Source organism: Hemibagrus wyckioides, linkage group LG13 (assembly GCF_019097595.1).
Source record: "Hemibagrus wyckioides isolate EC202008001 linkage group LG13, SWU_Hwy_1.0, whole genome shotgun sequence".
NCBI classification, from domain to species: Eukaryota; Metazoa; Chordata; class Actinopteri; order Siluriformes; family Bagridae; genus Hemibagrus; species Hemibagrus wyckioides.
The window spans coordinates 21,944,494-21,964,468 of NC_080722.1; the positions used below are offsets into that span (position 1 = coordinate 21,944,494).

The following is a 19,975-nucleotide window of genomic DNA, read 5'->3' on the forward strand; positions in this document are numbered from 1 at the left end:
TCCAGGCGGTGGCATTACAGTAAAAGTATAGATCTTCTAAGGGTTTCTGGATGCTGACTAATGATCCTCTTTGTGCAGACTGCCTCCTTGATTCTTTCGTTTTTATTCTCTCTCTCTCTCTCTCTCTCTCTTTGTCTTTTGCAAAATTGGGTCCTGTCACCAGCTTTCCGGAACTCTCTGGTCACGCAAAAGCAATGGTAGTTCAAACGCTGGGCAGTAATTTGCTGTGCATCATCCTGTCATTCCTGGGGAACATGAGAACATGGTTTCACAGAGTAAGAGAGAAAGAGAGAGAGGCTCATTATGAGGAAGCAAGTGAGTTGAAAAGGTGGTGAGGATAAGAGCAAGCAAAATCCTTCAACTTTTACATGAAAGTAAGCGATCGCTCTCCTGCCGAGGTGTTATTTTCAAGATGAAAAGGCGGGTGTGAAGGTAGCTATTTGTATGCTGAGTAGATCCTTCTGATGTGATTTTCTCAGACATGCAGAACTTTTGATCGTCTGGTAAAAGCATTTAAAAAAAAAGTGTAGAAAAGTAGTGAACTGTCAAGGGGAGTTAGGAATTCATCTGTATCATTTTCTACCATTTTCTTCAGGTCTGTGACACTTGTCAATACTGATTATTATATCAGTACTGAATTTACTTCATATTAACAGTGGAATCAGGGAAGATTTGCTGAGTTTTCATATTTAAACCCGTCTTTAAACTTGAGGAGTGAGGAGTGAGCGTGATTCATGAGCACTTTATCAGCTTATTTTTCACATAATTGTCAATTTTTTTATTAATCTGACAAACTGAATTAAAATCGTAATAAAATAGAATACATCATCCACACACCCTGTCAAAACCTCAGGTTAGTATCTTGAGGCTTCGTTAATTTGTGTGTACAATTAACTGTTATATATATATATATATATATATATATATATATATATAAATTAAATAAATAAATTAACTGTTTTATATATATATATATTCACTATATTGCCAAAAGTATTCGCTCACCCATCCAAATAATCAGAATCAGGTGTTCCAATCACTTCCATGGCCACAGGTGTATAAAATCAAGCACCTAGGCATGCAGACTGTTTTTACAAACATTTGTGAAAGAATGGGTCGCTCTCAGGAGCTCAGTGAATTCCAGCGTGGAACTGTGATAGGATGCCACCTGTGCAACAAATCCAGTCGTGAAATTTCCTCGCTCCTAAATATTCCACAGTCAACTGTCAGCTGTATTATAAGAACGTGGAAGTGTTTGGGAACGACAGCAACTCAGCCACGAAGTGGTAGGCCACGTAAACTGACGGAGCGGGGTCAGCGGATGCTGAGGCGCATAGTGCGAAGAGGTCGCCAACTTTCTGCAGAGTCAATCGCTACAGACCTCCAAACTTCATGTGGCCTTCAGATTAGCTCAAGAACAGTGCACAGAGAGCTTCATGGAGTGGGTTTCCATGGCCGAGCAGCTGCATCCAAGCCATACATCACCAAGTGCAATGCAAAGCGTCGGATGCAGTGGTGTAAAGCACGCCACCACTGGACTCTAGAGCAGTGGAGACGCGTTCTCTGGAGTGACGAATCACGCTTCTCCATCTGGCAATCTGATGGACGAGTCTGGGTTTGGCGGTTGCCAGGAGAACGCTACTTGTATGACTGCATTGTGCCAAGTGTAAAGTTTGGTGGAGAGGGGATTATGGTGTGGGGTTGTTTTTCAGGAGCTGGGCTTGGCCCCTTAGTTCCAGTGAAAGGAACTCTGAATAGTGTATATATATATACATACTGTATATATATATAAATACTGTATATATATATATATATATATATATATATATATATATATATATATATACATAAATTAAATAAATAAATAAATTACCTGTTATTATATATATTAACTGTTATAATATATAAATATATTTAGATCAGAATTAGATCATTTATCATATACATTTACACTGGACTCTGATGGATAGAACTGATAACAGACCTTGACTGTCCTGGTAATGTAAGAACATTCCACTATATTTTACTAGCTATATCATGTTGATAAGTATTAAATCTGCTAAATCTCCTACTATGATTGCATACATTGTTTACAGTTTTCTATTATTTCCCTTGCTTACTTTAGCTACGTTTTGTGGAAGTGTATGCTCTCATCATGAGCATGAGAAGAAACTTGAACTTGCTGGATGAAGTGCTATTTTAGAAGCTGCTGGGTAATTAGGGTGGATGTTACTACTATATGAAGTAGTGATATACTAGATTTATTTCACTTGCCATCTTTTCATTCATATAACAGTATATTTTAAATATCTTTCTTTTTTTCTATGTAAAGATCATTGTTTGTGGTTAAAGGCAGTGGTTTAGGTCCTATTAAAAACCTAATTTTGGACTCGAGAAGAATCTAGCCACCTTTAATGAGGTAATTTGTATAATCATCAGTGACAAAATCAATGTGATCATGTGCTTAATGATCTCTGAATCTGATCTCTATCTCTGAATATGTTTAACTATATAAGCACAAGATATATATATATATATATATATATATATATATATATATATATATATATGTATATATATATGCCTTGGCTAAATCGCTAAGAACTTTATGGGGGTCATTTATTTTTGCTTGAATATATATTCTTTTAGTTCTAAACCACTCTCATACACATAGAACACCCCAAGACAATCCCCAGAAGCCAAGTCACACCGAGTCTACCTATTTCTCCTGAAATAAAATCTCTAACACAGATACAGTGTGATGTCTTCGTTTAGTGTTTGCTTTTCCTGTCAGTTTGTACAGAGGTGAATATTCTGACCTGCCTCAAGCTGTCTGACACAAACACACACACACACACACACACACAGAGGGTCAGTAAAATATAATGCCCCTCAGAAGTAACTGTGACCTCAATCTGTCAGTATAGTTGGACAAGAGACACAGAGAGAGAGAGAGCACGTGCGAGAGAGAGAGAGCGAGAGAGAGAGAAAGAGTGAGAGAGACAGTATGCGAGAAAGATGAGTGAAGCAGAAAGAGGAAGGGTCTTTGAAGGCTTGATATAGCTCCCTTGATACAGGATGATATGGCATTTAACACTAGAACTGTTGCCATCACATATATCGTAAGGTCTGGATTCTGATTGGTCCAATAGGTTTGATTATTGCAGCATTAACGTTTTTATAGTATGTGTGTGGCTCTACAAAATCTAACATGAAAGAAAAGAAACAAATGATCTTTATCTCTGGACTTCTGGAAGTAAATTCCAGGGAAGTACATAGCCCTTCCAGCTAGTGTTCAAAAAAAGATAACATGTCCTGTGTTCAGAATCCAATAGTCATCCAAAAATATGATAGATTGTCACCAGTCAATCTGTTGCAGTGGCTTTGATCAACATCTGAACATGAGTGAGGATTAGGATGCCATACTGTGCTTCCAAGTTTTGATGAAGGTCACACACTTTTTTTTTAGCAAGTGTTTGATCTGGTCATCTTGAAACCAACACAAGGTCATCATGTCAGCATGTCCAGATTTTTGGAAGCTTATGTGGGTGCATGGGAGCAGAGCTAGAATGAACAGGCCTGGTGGTTTGTCATCAGAGTTGACATTCAGAGGTCAGTGGGGTTTTTCGACAAAGTTCTGACATTCTATTGGTATAATAAAAATGTTTTGAAGAGTATGCTGGGGTCAATGCCGTAGTAGTGGTGGACGGCGGTTATTACTTATTGAACAAAGGGGACAGAAGTTTTGGCAAGTATAGGCTTTAAACCCATTTTTAGCATTTGTTTTGGTTATTTTTATCATTTATTTCTATAAAGAAGAAATTATCTGTATAATACACAGTGCCTTCAATCAAAACAAAAAAAAGAGGAACAAATGTCAAGATATATAGAAAGGACATATAAGAAACAAATATATGTGACATATTGCCATATTTGGCAATGACCCTACTTCAGATACTACTAGTAAATTACAAGCCAGCTCAGATGTTTCATGAATTCAGCATGATGTTCATTCATTTAGCAAAGTTTTTAAGCTTGGCATTACATGCACAACAGCACATTGAGGGCTAAAGGTATTGTTTAAGGGCTCACAACCTCCTGCTTTTTAGCCAGCAGCTTCAGCTACTGAGATGTATGCTATTCACCTCATGGAGAGTGAGTCCAGGTTCCTTATCTGCTTTAGAATCACACCTTGTTCCATCAGGACCTGAAGCAGATACTGAACCAGTGTTGGAGAACCATAAGTCCAATGGCCAACATAAGGGATGCATCTATTTAAGGAATCGTCCAACACCAGTATACCAGACACAAGGCCTGTTTTTCCCTCGAGCCCATCACTGGTATCAGTAATGAGGTTTTTCAGAGTGACAGCCCAAGCGGCATGAGATAGGGACCAATGTGATAATCATCAGTGAACCACAGCGAAGGGAAAAGAAACTCGAATGATGGACATATAGAGGGTTATATTTACGCTACCTGAGTGTTTTCCTGTACATGTCCTCCTCTGTGATACCACAGTAGGTAAGCGTCTCATTCCACACTGGGTTCAGGGTGTTCTTCACAATCTTAGTCTTCAGCTTGTTTGCCTGAATGGATAAACATTGACAAATGTGTAGAATTAACACCACAATCTCCAATAGGATTAGCTGTAGAAACACTATAATTTGAAATCGTTACTCAATAAAATGTATTATTTTAATCCAGTAAAAAGGCACAGTTCTTCTGGGTTTCAGAAGATCATTAGCAGAGAAAGTGGCTCACTCTAATCAGTCGAAAAACACATTAATTGTAGAGTACAACAGACACCATGCATTATCCTGCTAAGTCACCTTAGCCAGCGACGCCAATTTCTGTAGAAAAGAAAAGTACCACGCTGTGATTATTCTTCTTGTCATGGACAATCCAACACAATGACCAGCTTGACATAACCTCACACTAGCTTGCTTCTCAATTCTCCTCAAAAGAGTCCATAGTCAATAAATTGGTGAATTGGGGGAAACAGATATAGCAGTTATATTGAATTCTGGATTCAGCGCTGGTCAGAAGGTGGTGATTAATTTTCTATAACAGCAGCCCTAACAGTAGTTCATCGGATACCTTATTGTTTCCATAGTAACAGCTCATTCACAGGGATTTGTTTGGTGGATGCCCTACATATTCTAAGACGGATCTCTTTTAAATGTTATTTGACAAAGAAAAAAGTGTTGAATCATTGATATGGTTTATTTTTTTTATTATTATTATTTTATGGAAGGCACCTCCAGTGTCACTGATTGAAACAGTGTCAAAACTGATTTGAAGAAATTTTTTCAGACATCTGTCTTCAGGACAGAGAAGTTTTTTAGACACTTTTTTGTTTTCTTGTTAATATGCTGCTTCTTTTGTCTCAGTGCTTTCAAGAGAGAGACTGGTAATGAAACAACTCATCATATAACTGCTATAATGAAAGTGATAAATGGAACCAGCTTGAGTTGAGGACATTAAATTTAAGTCTAAACAGTTTGGAAAAGGATGCATCCACTGCCAAGCCTGGTCTTGTTCTTGTTACTATTGCCCTACCTTTAAATTATACTAAAAACAGTAATAAACTCTGAGGCAAAATTATTTTTACTGTTTCCTGTCTGAATGTGCTGAAAATATTCAGCTTCAGACTGGAAAAAGCTTCATCACACCACCTAGTATTTTACTCTAACAGCAACAGTCACAGTGATTAATTCCTTAATTAAAATGACAAGAGTAACAGATGGCCGATTGTAGAGGTTTTACTCTGCAGTCACTTGTGATATAAAATGAGCCGAATTCAAAACAACGGCCTTTTAAACCAATTTATTATTATAAGCTCTGAAAAGATTATGACACAGATGCCAAAAACCAGTGTGTTCCTCTTCACTCTCACACCATGTGAAGCAAAAACACCACCAGGTCCAGCAAATTAAGCTGTGTATATGTGAGACGCAGCATAAGCTTTAGGATTTGTGCCCATCAGAGCAGTGGGTACACTGATTCAAAAACACCGGCATGCTTCATCATTTGGCTTGGAGTTTGGAGAACAGGAAGTGGTCTATTCCCCCATAATGTGCGCTCACATGCCCAAAAATAGGCTGTGTGGGTGGGATGAAGCCCTCATGTGACCAGCCAGATGAAACCAGAGTCCTCATTAGGAGGCATGGTGAACAAACACTGCACATGTCTTATCAAGGTTATTAGAGGTCATTTAGTCAAGGTAATATGGCTATATACAGTGAGACGATTGTGTTCAATATGCAACTCAGAGATGAATTACGTTGACACTGTTGTTAGAGTTAAAGTAAAAGGCTAACAACTGAACATACTGCAGTATGTACTGCTTTGTCTATAGGGGCAGGTCAGGCAGAGCCCCACCATATAGTATATCTGCTGTATGTTTTAAATTACAATGAAATACTAATGACCACTTTTAACATTAAAAAAAGCTATTTAACATACATAAGCTGATATTTCATTAATTTACTTACCCTCATAGACGTTGCGCAATTGTTATGAAGCGTGTTCACTGCCTAATTCAGCTCCATAGAAATCATGCTGCCCCATGCTCGGGGGAGAAGCCACTGAGCCATAGGTCAGTTAACGACAGGGTTGTCACAGTCAAAGTTTCTCCAAACTAGGTTAGTTTATAAATAATTCATGGTTTTCAAGATCTTGTTTTCTAGCAAATAATCAGATTTAATTCTAATAAATAATTTCCATTTAATTTTAAAGATTAGGAGATGGAATAAAGGCGTGTAAAATGTTTGTTCATCAGAAATGCATGTACACCACTGTGACCCCACACAGGCACACACGAAGGATGAGAAAATGAAGAAGAATGTGTCTTTCTTTTCCAATATCTAAATTCCTTGGGCTATTTGCAGGCATTTTCAGAGGTTTTTGAGAAAGCTAGATATTATATCTATTATAAAGGATCATCGCTTGAGGCTGTAGTGAACCAGGAGAGCAAATATCTCTCTGTTACTGTCTCTCTTTATCCTGAGGAGATTTGTGGAAGTGTGATGTAAATAACAGCTACAGATTATCCCAGGCAACAGTTTATCAGCAGAGGACAGGAAAAATGAAAGAAGAGCAGACCTTGCAGGCACCAGGGAGCAGGTGGAGCTTCACGTAAGGGTCAGCTAAACCGTTGAAGTCCATAGGCTTCAAACCCTGGAACACATACAGACATAGAGATGAAGAAAGAGAATGATATAGCTGGTCCATCATGAGTGCTAAGAAAACACTGGAAATTTGTCACGCAGGAATGTCCAGGAAACTTTAGCGATGTCTTGGTGCATACGTAATTACATTTTTGCATATTTTCTCCTCATCTGAATTCATACACACATTAACCTTAAAAAGCTGAGTCATATGTCAGTATGTTTCATGAATGCATTCTATCATGCATTAGAAATTGTTGTCAGATTTGAGAGTTTTCATGGTAAAGTCTATGATCTGAGATCTGAGCTGTGAGCGACTGGTCTGAAACAATAGGATGTCTGTTTTAATGTTTTATCAAAACCGGGTTTAAATGATAATTGATTGGCTGTACTATTGACTTTAATGTTAAGGCAGTCTGCAGAGAAGAAGCTGTCATGTGTTTAATCATGGAAAGAATGTTCTGGAAAATGATTTAAAGAAAAAAATGACACCTGAATTTCAAGTGTACCCATATTACATATTTTTTGTGGAGGCAGAGACCTATTATCTTCACCTAGGATTGTTTTACATGACAACTGTTAAAATTGTTTCTGAGACCAGTAATGAAACTGTGGGAGTGAGAGATTTTCCATGAGAGAAATGGGAAACTCTTATTAAGAAAGTATTTCTCATGAATTAGAAATGACAGGAAGGCAAGTGAAACCATGCAAAGCCTCAGAGCAGGCTAGCGTCTGGGGACTAAAATCGAATCATTTTCCCAGTTGCAGAGGAGAGCAATGCATAAACAAGTACACTGTGTGTGGTGTTGTCCTGGTATAATAACCATGTTTTATTCCTTTTCTACATCAATTTGCTATTAATTACATTCCTAATTTATTAACAAAGGACACATCATAATTTTTTGTCCATTTACAGTTACGTTATGTTCTGGAATGTCTTTGAGACAAATGGTTTACTTCCATCACTGAAAATATAGTAACTACATCTGATCACAAGCCTCTCTTATTTTTCTTGAAGCAAAAAAATGCAGTGTGTCATGTTAATGAGAGTAATGCAATGCAATGCATGTGAGTGAGAATCTCGTGATTTTTAAAACAAAATGTGTTTATTGGAGCATCCATCATACAAATGCATAACATTAATGTTAGAGCTTTCATAAAAGAATATTAACCAACACCTTCTGAATTCAAATTCAATTGCGGTATAAACACATCTCCTAAACTTGCCCGTCTGCCTTCATGGAGAGCATTAATTTTATCATGGAGGCAAAGTTCATCCATATCTATTAGCGTCTTCGCTGTCCAACTTCAGTGGCACTGTGCTTATGCTTAAAGTACTTCATAAGTCTTTTTTATTGTGCTGTGATGGTGTCAGATTGTTGCTATTTTGTATTCCTTCCCCATTTTGATCAAAGGACACGGTACTTACCGGTGACAAGGATTTGCAGAAAGATATCTTGACTGATAAGCATACTGGAACAAAAACTTCAGAGCTGTCAATTTGAATTTAATAGGTCACATTCATCAGGTAAATCTGCCTTGTCACTGTCCATTAATCTTAGACTGATTTACATAACCTTCCATATTGTGAAATCCTTTCTAGTTAGAATTAAATGTTGGTGTTGTGGCATGAATAGAGATATTTCTTATATATTTCTTGCTCTTATTATCAGCCCCTTTTAAGACTGATGGAATAAGAAAATAAGAATACCTTCAAACCCTTGACCATGTAACCTGAATTTCTGAATAAAGCATTTCTGTCCTCCAAAGGGTTGGTTTTGCCAAAACAGAATATGTCTGGAAGTAAATCATTTATACTGAGGTATGAACTGAAAAGTCTAAAGAGGAAAAGCACTTGGCGGTAAATGAGATCATGATATTTTTGACTCTTCATAGACCACACTGCTAATATATCCCTACAGAGTTAGGCTCCAACCATGGTCTAATCTAACCACATGTCAATTTTCAACATTTAAACAGTTTACTATGAGCAAATTACATAGCGAGAGATCTCTACAAACAATATAGGGCGATGGTATTTAGACCAGTCCTCAGGGCCCTCAGGATGGTCTAGATTTTGCACTGTTCCTTTGTTGTGTGAGTTGGGATACAACTAAAGTGTTTGGGGGATCCTGCTGATTGGTTTGGCTCCCAAAGTCAGACTATAAATATTAAAATTAAAAGAATGTAGACATTCAGGTCAGCAACAATTCTGTTGTTGTATTTTGTTCATCCACATGGACTATAGACTTAAATTCATTATGGATTTCAGGGACTATAGACCCCCATTTGTTGTGGACTATAGACCCAAATTAATTATGAATTCGGGTGGCACATAGACCCAAATTCATTATTGACCCTAGGGCATGTTCAAATGTCTGCTGTGAATTGAAAAGCGGCTGAACTTGCAGGCAATGCATAATAATTCCAACCTAATTCTAAGTCTTAATACCATAAGTCCACTTACATTATGAGGGTTTCTTTACTCTTTCAGTAAATGCTATAACCATAGCAAGGGACCATTTTAGCTGGCAAAGTTTGCAACACATACATATACACAAACATAGAGCTTAAACTTAAACAGCACAAAATCCACGAGCTAGTGACAGCCCTTTTTCATTTGGATTGTTAATGTTGTGTTTTTGAAAGTGTGCTGAAAAGTGTTGGGAAAATAACAGCAAGCCCAAAACTCTGCTGAAATTCTCTCTGCATCCTGAATCTTCCTCCCCAAATATATATATACACTGGGTTCTACAGTGTTGCTGAAATCTGGGATTATGGAGGACTCAGATGGCACTGCGAAGCCTCCATAGTCAACAACAAGTCCCTTGTGAGCCTGCAAACATAACCCAAACCCAAGCACTCTTTGACCTGCACAATGAACTCTAAGCCCTTTGTCACGACCCATAGGCAGTCCAGAAGCTACAGCAGCCCAGCACCATTCCACAGCCACCATCCCACACCTGATGCTTGCCAAGATGGCCTCTACTGACAATCCAGTGGATTTTTTCAAGTATATATCAGCTGCCTGGGAATGACCAAAGGAGGAATGGGCTCTCTGACTCCTTCCCTTGTTATCAGCAGAAGTCCAGGTTGTTAGCAAGAAGCACTTATTAAAAAGATGAGTGTGAAATAGGTGTTCTCACACTCCAGTACTTAGTACTAGGGCAGTCACTTTAATGTGTGTTCCAATTACTCCCTGCTGAAATGGTTTCACCACAGGGAACCTCATCATCATCTGGGTGACACCGGAAGTGTGATTAAATAAAGTGCTACACATGGGGTAACACACACACCTGGTTCTACAGGATCCAAGTAAACAATTGTCCCACATGGACAACACTCTTAGAAAAAAAAACCTTCAAGAGTTCTTTAAGGTGTCTTCAAATTGTTAATGGTCCAAAATTGGAAACCCTCAGTTAGTAAGTTTTTTTAGCATAGAATCATTAGAGGCTTTCCCATTGGAACACTATTTTAAACCATTTTTTCAGTGTCTATAGAACCAGGCTGACTAAAGGCTGGGTGGGTGATCCAGACTGGATCCAAATTTACCACAAATCCAGGTGACCTACAGTATTGACAAGCACTGATTGTAGACTGACTGAAGAGATTATTGGAACAAACACAGATTCCAGATCCAGAAGTATATTCTTATGTACACTGTTTGAGCATGGATTCAGATCCATTATTATTGTTGTTGTTGTCTTTTGGCTGCTCCTGTTAGGGGTCATGACAGCGGATCAATGGTCCACATAATTGATTCAGCACGGTTTTACACTGAATGCCCACTGACACAGCCCTCCCATTTTATCTGGGCTTATGGATCTAGAAACATTATAAATTGCAAATAAAAAATTGGGGTTAAGCCCCAAGTTTAGTATTGCTCAAGGTGGTGTAAAAACCCAGCCTCACCACAATCCAGGTGAAGATTCTTAAATAACCATTTACTTTAGTCCCCAATTCAAATCAATCCAACCACAGTCATCTATGTCCAGACAGCTCAGATTACAGAATGATGTAAGCATTACAAATATTACAAAAATAGTTTATTTCCAGGGCCTGGGAGCAGGGGAAATGCTTACCTTAGCTCGGAGGACGGTGCAGTGAAGGGAACTTGTGGATGATTCATAGAGCAGGTCAAACTCCAGAGTGCCTAAAGAAGCTGCAACACAAATATAGAGAATTCAGTCACGAACAGATTTAACACTGGCATACCACATACTTTATGACCTTGTTTAAAACCAATAGTTGCATTTAAAACCACTGGTGGCAACTTTCTGAAAGGAGGGACTTTAAGCTGTGATATAATAGCTAAGGTATTTATACTAAAAGCATTTTATATTCTTTATAAACAGTATAGAAAGTGATATACCATGTGCCATAGGATACCTGGAAAATGTGTAAATTTGGGGGAAAGGGAGCATTTATCAAATAGAATTAACTAATTTCTTTACAGAGGATCAAATAATGACACAAATAATTTATAAACTTTGCTGTATCAAAACTAAATCACTTATGAATGAGAATTTTTGATGGTGTGCAGTGCAATTAGTCTTTCCTTCCATGGCATGTGCCATGACTTACTAAGCATCCATGCCCAGCTGGGCAAGTCTCCCTTTAAAGAAAAAAATCAAATTATGCAAAATGTAATGCTGTATATCAGACTCACTGTTGTCATCACTGTCACAGCTGTCAATCTCTACAGATGTTTCCATGCTGTTCATCATAGACAGTGTTCCTCCACTTGCTGCTGTCCCTGGAGACAGTGGGGACAGAAGTCCCCCTGATGCTCCAGTCAACTGTGCAGTAGACGGAAACCCTGCCTGGTTTGGTGACAGCGAATCACAGACAGAGGATGTAGGGGACAGGCGGGGAAAGTAGGCAGAGATTTGCCTGATGGGCCTAATGGGGCCAGGGCAGACGTTAATCGCCATGTGCTCCTGAATGGAGATGGTCATCCGCTTTCCCTTCTGCACAGTCATCTAGCTAGCAAATACAGAAGGGTATTAGATTTTAGTGTATATATAATGAATAAAGTGAGTAAGTGAGTGATCAATGAAACTGGCCAACAACATGCTATTAAAGGTTCTATTGACCATTAACTTTTTCTGATGAAAATAGATTATCTTTCCTAATTGGATTTTATTTGTAAACAAGCAGGGTTTCTGTAAAGCAAATTAAGGTTTGCAAAATGAGAAAAAAAACAGAGCAAAAGAACAAGAGACGGTTTTGAATCACACACATGGTTCAGGGAATCTGTTTGCTTTCTATTTCAAAACACACATTTTATGTTTAAAGAAATTCAGATAAATCTTTTGATCCCTAATGAGCAAGCCAGAGGTTTGCTGAGACCACAAGAGGAAGAAATCACGGGAACCAATATTCTTTTGTGCCACACTTGATATTGCGATTATATATCATATGTAGGTATAGGAGTAAAGAAAAATACAGTTAAGTGTCCTGAAAGGAGTGTCAGCTAGGCCATTGTGAATAAAGGCCTGGGATATGTGCAGGACAGTGTTAAGGAGGCCAATTAAATCAAACTGAATTTCACATCTAAATGTTTTTTTTTTTTTTTGTGCAGGTCTGCCTATTATATTGTAATTTGCCAGAGAAACCTGAATGTAAAGCACAGGAACAGGTGGCTTTGAGTAATAAAAGCCTCTAGAGAAGCTCTGCAAAGGTATAAAATGTTATTAATATTGCCCCTGAGAGCAAGTTACAGAAATGTAAACCTGTTAGTCCTGCTTAATGTGCACAATATGCTAAACCATAACTGTCATTTGTCATCAGAACTGGGGAAAAAACAGACTGGCTTCATATCCACATATAATCAATTCACATTTTTATTATGCATAACAGTGCAAAAACTGTGGTTTCTAAACCTGCCTAAAGTATTTGCATATTGCGATGTAATGCATCATTTAAACCTCTTTGCAAGAAAACGAAATATTAATAACTTTCTTTTACAGATATTTCCCATTTTCTCCATCCAATCTTGCTAACACCTTATTGTGTTACTATGGATAATTTATATATATATATATATATATATATATATATATATATATATATATATATATATATATATATATATATATATATATATATATATATATATGTATTGGAAAACTGCCTACACTGATGACTTGTCAAAACCCACATCTCTGAAATTACTTCACTGTTGAAACATGTGGTGAGTGAAGGCAGGGAACTCAGGGGGCACTTATTTTGGGAAAGTCAAGAATCATTGTCAAAGTTTTGACTGGGGAAAAGAGCACAGGAAGACAAGACTAACATAAACCAATCCAAATTCAATATTTTCAGGATTCACTAAATGAAAACTACTCCATTCATTATAAAATAATACAGCAGGGAAACACAAAAATATATTTTTTAAATAATAGTATGTTTCGGTGGTGAGGAAAGCAAGATGGATAGAAAAAAAAAGATTGTACACAGTCTGATAGCTGAGATGCAGAGAAAAAGAAGGATTTTCTTGTATGTTGATGCAGACATAAAGCTCATTGTAAAAACATATTTCAACCTGAGCTGGTTTGCTGTGCTAACAGATGGTACTGAGGAGCTTGAGTGAAATGAAAATGATTCTGAGCATGCAGTGTCCTATAATTAAGAGACATGCCAGAGGAATGAGAACTCCAGCGCCAGGAAGCTTCAGGAGAGTGATATGACTGATTATAAGGACGATTTCATGGAAGTGATTTTGGCATGATAATTCCATGTATAGTGTATAGTTTGTGTATAGAATGAAAGCCCAGTGAGCTCAGGGGATATTTGCCCCAAATTACCCTTGGTGTGGTGCATTTGTAGGTGTGGAATCTTAACCTTCTTAACAGTTTTATGGTCATTAACTTCGACTGTGGCATGGTCACTCAATTTCACAAATGCACAGTGAACAAATCACTGATTACAATTCACTAACCAACAATGGTGCCCAACAACCAATCCCTGATCACCACTGTGTCCCAAAAACCAATCACTGATCACCATAGTTTTTCTTAGAAACTTATCACAAATCACTACCGTTTTTTAACAACTAATCACTGACCAATACTGTTTCCTAACAATCACCCATCACCACTGTTTTCTTAATAGCTAATCACAAATTACTGGCATTTTCTTAACAACTAATCACTGATCACCATTTTTTTAACAACCAAGGATCAACAATGTTTTCCAACAACCAATCACAGATCAAATTGTCATTATCGTATCAATTGTTCAACAACTAATCACTGATCAAATTGTTTCCTGACAATTACTCATCACAATTTTCTTAACAGATCATCACCAATATCACTACTACAACTAATCACTGTCAATATTGACAACATTGATTTCCAAAAACCATTCACAGATCACCTGTCTTAACTAATCCCTGATCAACATAATTTCCCTAGCAACAAATCACTGATCACCATCATTTCCCTAACATCTAATCACTGATCACCATCATTTCCCTTACAACTAATCACTGATCAACATTGTTTCCTGAACAACTAATCACTGATCCCCATCATATCCATAGAAACTATTTACTGATCACCTTAATTTCCCTAACAACTAATCACCATCATTTCCATAGTAGCTAATCACTGATCACCTTAATTTCCCTAACAACTAATCACTGATCACCATCATTTCCCTAACAACTAATCACTAATCACCATCATTTCCCTAGCAACCAATCACTGGTCACCATCATTTCCCTAACAACTAATCACTAATCACCATCATTTCCCTAACAACTAAACACTGATCACTATCATTTCCCTAACAACTAAACACTGATCAACATTGTTTCCTGAACAACTAATCACTGATCACCATATTTTCCCTAACAACTAATCACTGATCACCATAATTTCCCTAGCAACTAATCACTGATCACCATCATTTCCCTAAACAACTAATCACTGATCACCATCGTTTCCCTAAACAACTAATCTCTGATCACCATCATTTCCCTAAACAACTAATCACTGATCACCATCATTTCCCTAAACAACTAATCTCTGATCACCATAATTTCCCTAGCAACTAATCACTGATCACCATCATTTCCCTAAACAACTAATCACTGATCACCATCATTTCCCTAAACAACTAATCTCTGATCACCATCATTTCCCTAGCAACTAATCACTGATCACCATCATTTCCCTAAACAACTAATCTCTGGTCACCATCAATTCCCTAAACAACTAATCACTGATCACCATCATTTCCCTAAACAACTAATCTCTGGTCACCATCAATTCCCTAAACAACTAATCACTGATCACCATCATTTCCCTAAACAACTAATCTCTGGTCACCATCAATTCCCTAAACAACTAATCACTGATCACCATCATTTCCCTAAACAACTAATCACTGATCACCATAATTTCCCTAAACAATTAATTATTGATCAACATTGTTTCCCAGCAATCGCTCACTCATCACCATGGGTTTTTTTTTCAACAGCTAATCATCTCAAATGACAAAAAAGGGCCACAGTTATTCAGCATGTTAATGAAGTGTGCTTTGACTAAGTTTGCTAGAGAAACTCATGGACTGTAGCCTGATGTGACTCCAGAGTATCCTCAAAAATCCAGACGTTCAGCAGGGAGAGCCGGTGTGTCGCCATAATAAAGCACTTCTTCGTGCTATTTGATTAACCTTAGAGAATATCGAACTCATTTCAGCAGTCATACAGTAACCGTTCATCAGTTCCGCTGCTTTTTACAGTATTGAACGACTCCCTCAGGCATGTGGCAGTAAAACAGATTCACTCTTCAGCAGTAAGAGAAATCAGTAACAGGGTGAAAGCAAACACCATCAAGCTGCATGGTAGAGAAAGCTTGCTCACAGACAATGAAAAGAAACCCTGACTCAACAACCTTTACATATTCTGCATAGAAATGCCACAGATTACAAAGTATCACTCAAAAATACACCAAAAGAGGAGTCTTCTTTTTTCCCCTCAGTTGTTTTGAACTTTTTGACATTAACTGACCCCTTGGAAGCTTTCCCTCCTGCCAACCCCCCCAACCCCACCTCACATTACTAATGTTCTGCCTGGTGCTCTTCACTTCTACTCTTTTATCAGCTCATGTTTCCCAATTAGCTTGTTCATTAACTGGCGTTTTACCGTAACAGAAACCACACAGCACAGTTTTAATTAAAAATATTCATGTTCTTACTAACAGAAACAATTAGTTAATTAGATTTTTGTGATATAGAGTGTGTGGGAGTGGGATTAAAACAGCACTATGTTACATCACAAGTTATGTGCAACCGTGGAATAATTACAGCATTGTTCCCGATATTGTCAGAGAAATGCACTAAACCACAGATCTGAGATCAGACCACATGCTAGTGAATGAGGGGGGAGATTTAAGGGATGCTAGCGGTTGTAGGAAGAAGAACAGATCTGAGGAGGAAGTGACACAACAGGAATGATGAGTGTAATTAGAAGTGACTGAGACAGACAGTGACAGAGAGAGAGAGAGAGAGAGAGGTTTGGATCACGTCATTGTTTTTTCCTCAAGACACAATCTGTCAGCATGTGTGTATTGCACGACTCATGAGATTCATTTCGTTTTGAAAATAACTGGAATTGCATAGGAGAAAATTCAAGGTCAAAGCTCTGCGTGTGTAATTATTAACTATCGTGTAGATATACATGTACATGTTGGTTTAACCTACACCACTGACACAAATTTTCTTTAAAAAAAAAACGGCAATATTTCTGAAATTCCGACCCATTATTCCTCATCATTACATCAGTATTACTATAATGATTGTCCTCTTAGATTGTGGGAGCATCGCTAGGTTTATTAATGACTTATAATAAATAAATTTAGCTCCCCCCTTATTGATGTGCTGTTGGTCAACAAAAATGAAACTTTAATTTACTCATAAGTTGCTGATAACAATCTTTTGCTATTTCCTGACATTTATGCTAACTTTTCTGGTACTAACTAGCCGACCAGGGTCACCATCACCACAGCTAATATTAGGTAAGCACACAGTTTTTTGTGTAATCAAAGCTATCATCTGGGTTTACTAGCAAGCTAATCACAATCAGTGCTTGGTAACACATCATGCTGTAACTTTAATTTTTCTTTAATTTTTCTTCAGGAGTTTCGGGAAAATGACAGGTTGCATTGTAACACCTCTAACTGTCCTTTAATTAACAAAAATTGTGGCTAGAACAGGAAAATAATCCACTTTGGGGTGTTCAGAGGAACTCCGCTTATGTCAGACCAACCTGTTACACAGTAATTTACTGCAGCAGCAACACACACTGCTGTCTATTCCTTTATTGTTATATTTTTGCACTTTACTAATTGCAGCTATTATTTTCATCCTTTTTTTGTGCTAAGGATATAGTCATGGCTCACTGATCTCAGGGAATTGTTTCACATGATGCTCTTAAGTGGTTTCACTGCATGAGATCCAATTATAGATTCAGTATGAAGTCTTTTATGAATTCAGCTTGAGTGGTAGAGTCCCAACTCCTGCAGCTAGGTTAATAATATCCTTCATTTCAGATTCCTGCTTCCATGAGGATTGATCAGGTTTGTTTCCACTTATTCTGCTCTTGGACTCATGAATATGATTGCTCTCTCTCTCTCTCTCTCTCTCTCTCTCTCTCTCTCACACACACACACACACACACACACAGATTCTCAGTCACTACTCAGTCACAACATGGCCTTATTTATAGAACATTACGACAACTTGGATTAAGATAAGCACAGAAAGAGTGTGTTGGGGAGGAATATACAGCCTGTGATTATTTGTGATGAGGTCTAATTATATGCATGGCCCAAATGTGTGTGTGTGTTTGTGCGGTTTTCTAGTGTAAAGTGTGAAAAGCGCATTAATCCAGGCTCAACTGAGGGATGAACAGGATGAAAAAACTCCAGACAGAAGAGATGCAGCAGTGACCACACCACTACACTAAGCATGAGATGAAAGAAAAGTGCAGGAAATAAGAAAGAAAAACAAGGAACTGCTACATAAATAATGAAATTAATCCATATTTAAAGAATAATACTGTTTCCTTTACAGGAAACATGTTATAATATGCAGCATTATGCCTTGGAATTGAACATATGAGCTCAAATAAACACCCTATGATGTCATGTAAACATTAAAAAGTCCTACATGAGAAATATGAACCGGCTAAAATAAATAAATCAAGTGTCAAAAATCATTCATGAAAATAAATGACTCGTGTTGAAATTGTAAGTGAACATATATGAATCATTTGTCAAAATTAGAATTGAAAATTACTGAATCATGTGTCAAAAATCATTCATGAAAATAAATGAATCGTGTTAAAATGATACATGAACATAAATGAATCGTGTTAAAATCATTCATGAAAATAAATGAATCATGTGTTAAAATGATACATGAACATAAATGAATCGTGTTAAAATCATTCATGAAAATAAATGACTCATGTTGAAATCGTAAGTGAACATAAATGATTCATTTGTCAAAATTATAATTGAAAATAAATGAATCATGTGTCAAAAATCATTCATGAAAATAAATGAATCATGTGTTAAAATTATACATGAACATAAATGAATCATGTTAAAATTATACATACACATAAATGAATCATGTGTTAAAATCATTCATGAAAATAAATGAATCGTGTTAAAATTATAGATGAACATAAATGAATCATATGTTAAAATCATTCATGAAAATAAATGACTCGTTGAAATCGTAAGTGAACATGAATCATTTGTCAAAATTATAATTGAAAATAAATGAATCATGTGTCAAAAATCATTCATGAAAATAAATGAATCATGTGCCAATATTGTAAGTGAACATAAATGAATCATTTGTCAAAATTGCAAATGAAAATAAATGAATCATGTGGCATATTCACATGTACAAATAAATGTCATGTCAAAATCACACGTGAAGTTCATGTGACATTTCTTTAAGGCTTTAAGGAGCAGCTGTAATTATGAAATCCATATTTCACACTTTTATGGCACAGATTACATAAAAACACGATAACCATGATGGTAGCACTTTGTTCTTACCTCCTTAAAGTGTAAAACTTCAGAAATCCCACAGACTTCAATGCACAGGTGGCAGAGGAAAGAGGAAAGAGAGAGGATGCACTTATTCAGCCTTCATCCAGTTTCAGCACGAGCAACAGTAGTTCAGTTGAAAATGAACGAGGGAAATTAAAAGTGCATTGAAGGAAACGACAGAGGGAAACAAAAGACCGGAGAGAGAGAGAGAGAGAGAGAGAGAGGAGAGAAATTCCTGAAGAGTGTGTGTGGTGGTGTGTTGTGTTGTATATGTGAGACTATCTCCCATCTCCCTCTTTCTTTTTTTCCCTCCCCCTCCTCCCTCCGGTTTTCTCTCATTCCTCTCCGCTCTCTTGTTCACTTCACTGCGGTATGGTGAAGTGCTGAGCCTCAGAGCTGGGTTCATCTCTCTCTCTCACTCTCTCTCTCTTTCTCTCTCTCTCTTTGTCTGTTGCCACTAATTGTAGTTACAATAATGGCACCTCAGTCTAAGTGACAGACTCTGTGCTATTTCTTGCCATCTGGTAACAGCTTTGGTTGTTTTTTTTTTGTTTTTTTTTTGGGATACCGTCCCACATCCTATTTCTTATCACACACACACACACACACACACACTTAGAGTGTCAAGCATTAACGCCCACTCACTCCCTTTTTTCTGCCAAAGGGCCATTGTAGTGCAGTAAGGCTGAAACAATATGAAGAATTCATGGCATAATAAACACTTGG

At 37.3% G+C, this 19,975-nt stretch overlaps 1 protein-coding gene across 2 annotated transcripts in view; it reads right to left on the reverse strand.

Moving 5' to 3' along the window:
* Positions 1-19,602, reverse strand: part of LOC131364202 (double C2-like domain-containing protein alpha) — a 34,733-nt gene extending 15,131 nt beyond the window's left edge. The window contains exons 1-5 of one of the 2 annotated variants that reach the window (XM_058407331.1): positions 19,256-19,602; positions 11,839-12,151; positions 11,252-11,331; positions 7,105-7,179; positions 4,477-4,586 (exon numbers count right to left, since the gene is read on the reverse strand). In XM_058407331.1, coding sequence (XP_058263314.1) covers positions 4,477-4,586; positions 7,105-7,179; positions 11,252-11,331; positions 11,839-12,151 — 578 coding nt within the window. In that variant the 5' untranslated portion in view covers positions 19,256-19,602. Of the gene's footprint in view, positions 1-4,476; positions 4,587-7,104; positions 7,180-11,251; positions 11,332-11,838; positions 12,156-19,255 lie in introns of both variants that reach the window. The other variant, XM_058407330.1, reaches the window with a different exon arrangement.
* Between the last annotated feature and the right edge of the window lie 373 nt (positions 19,603-19,975).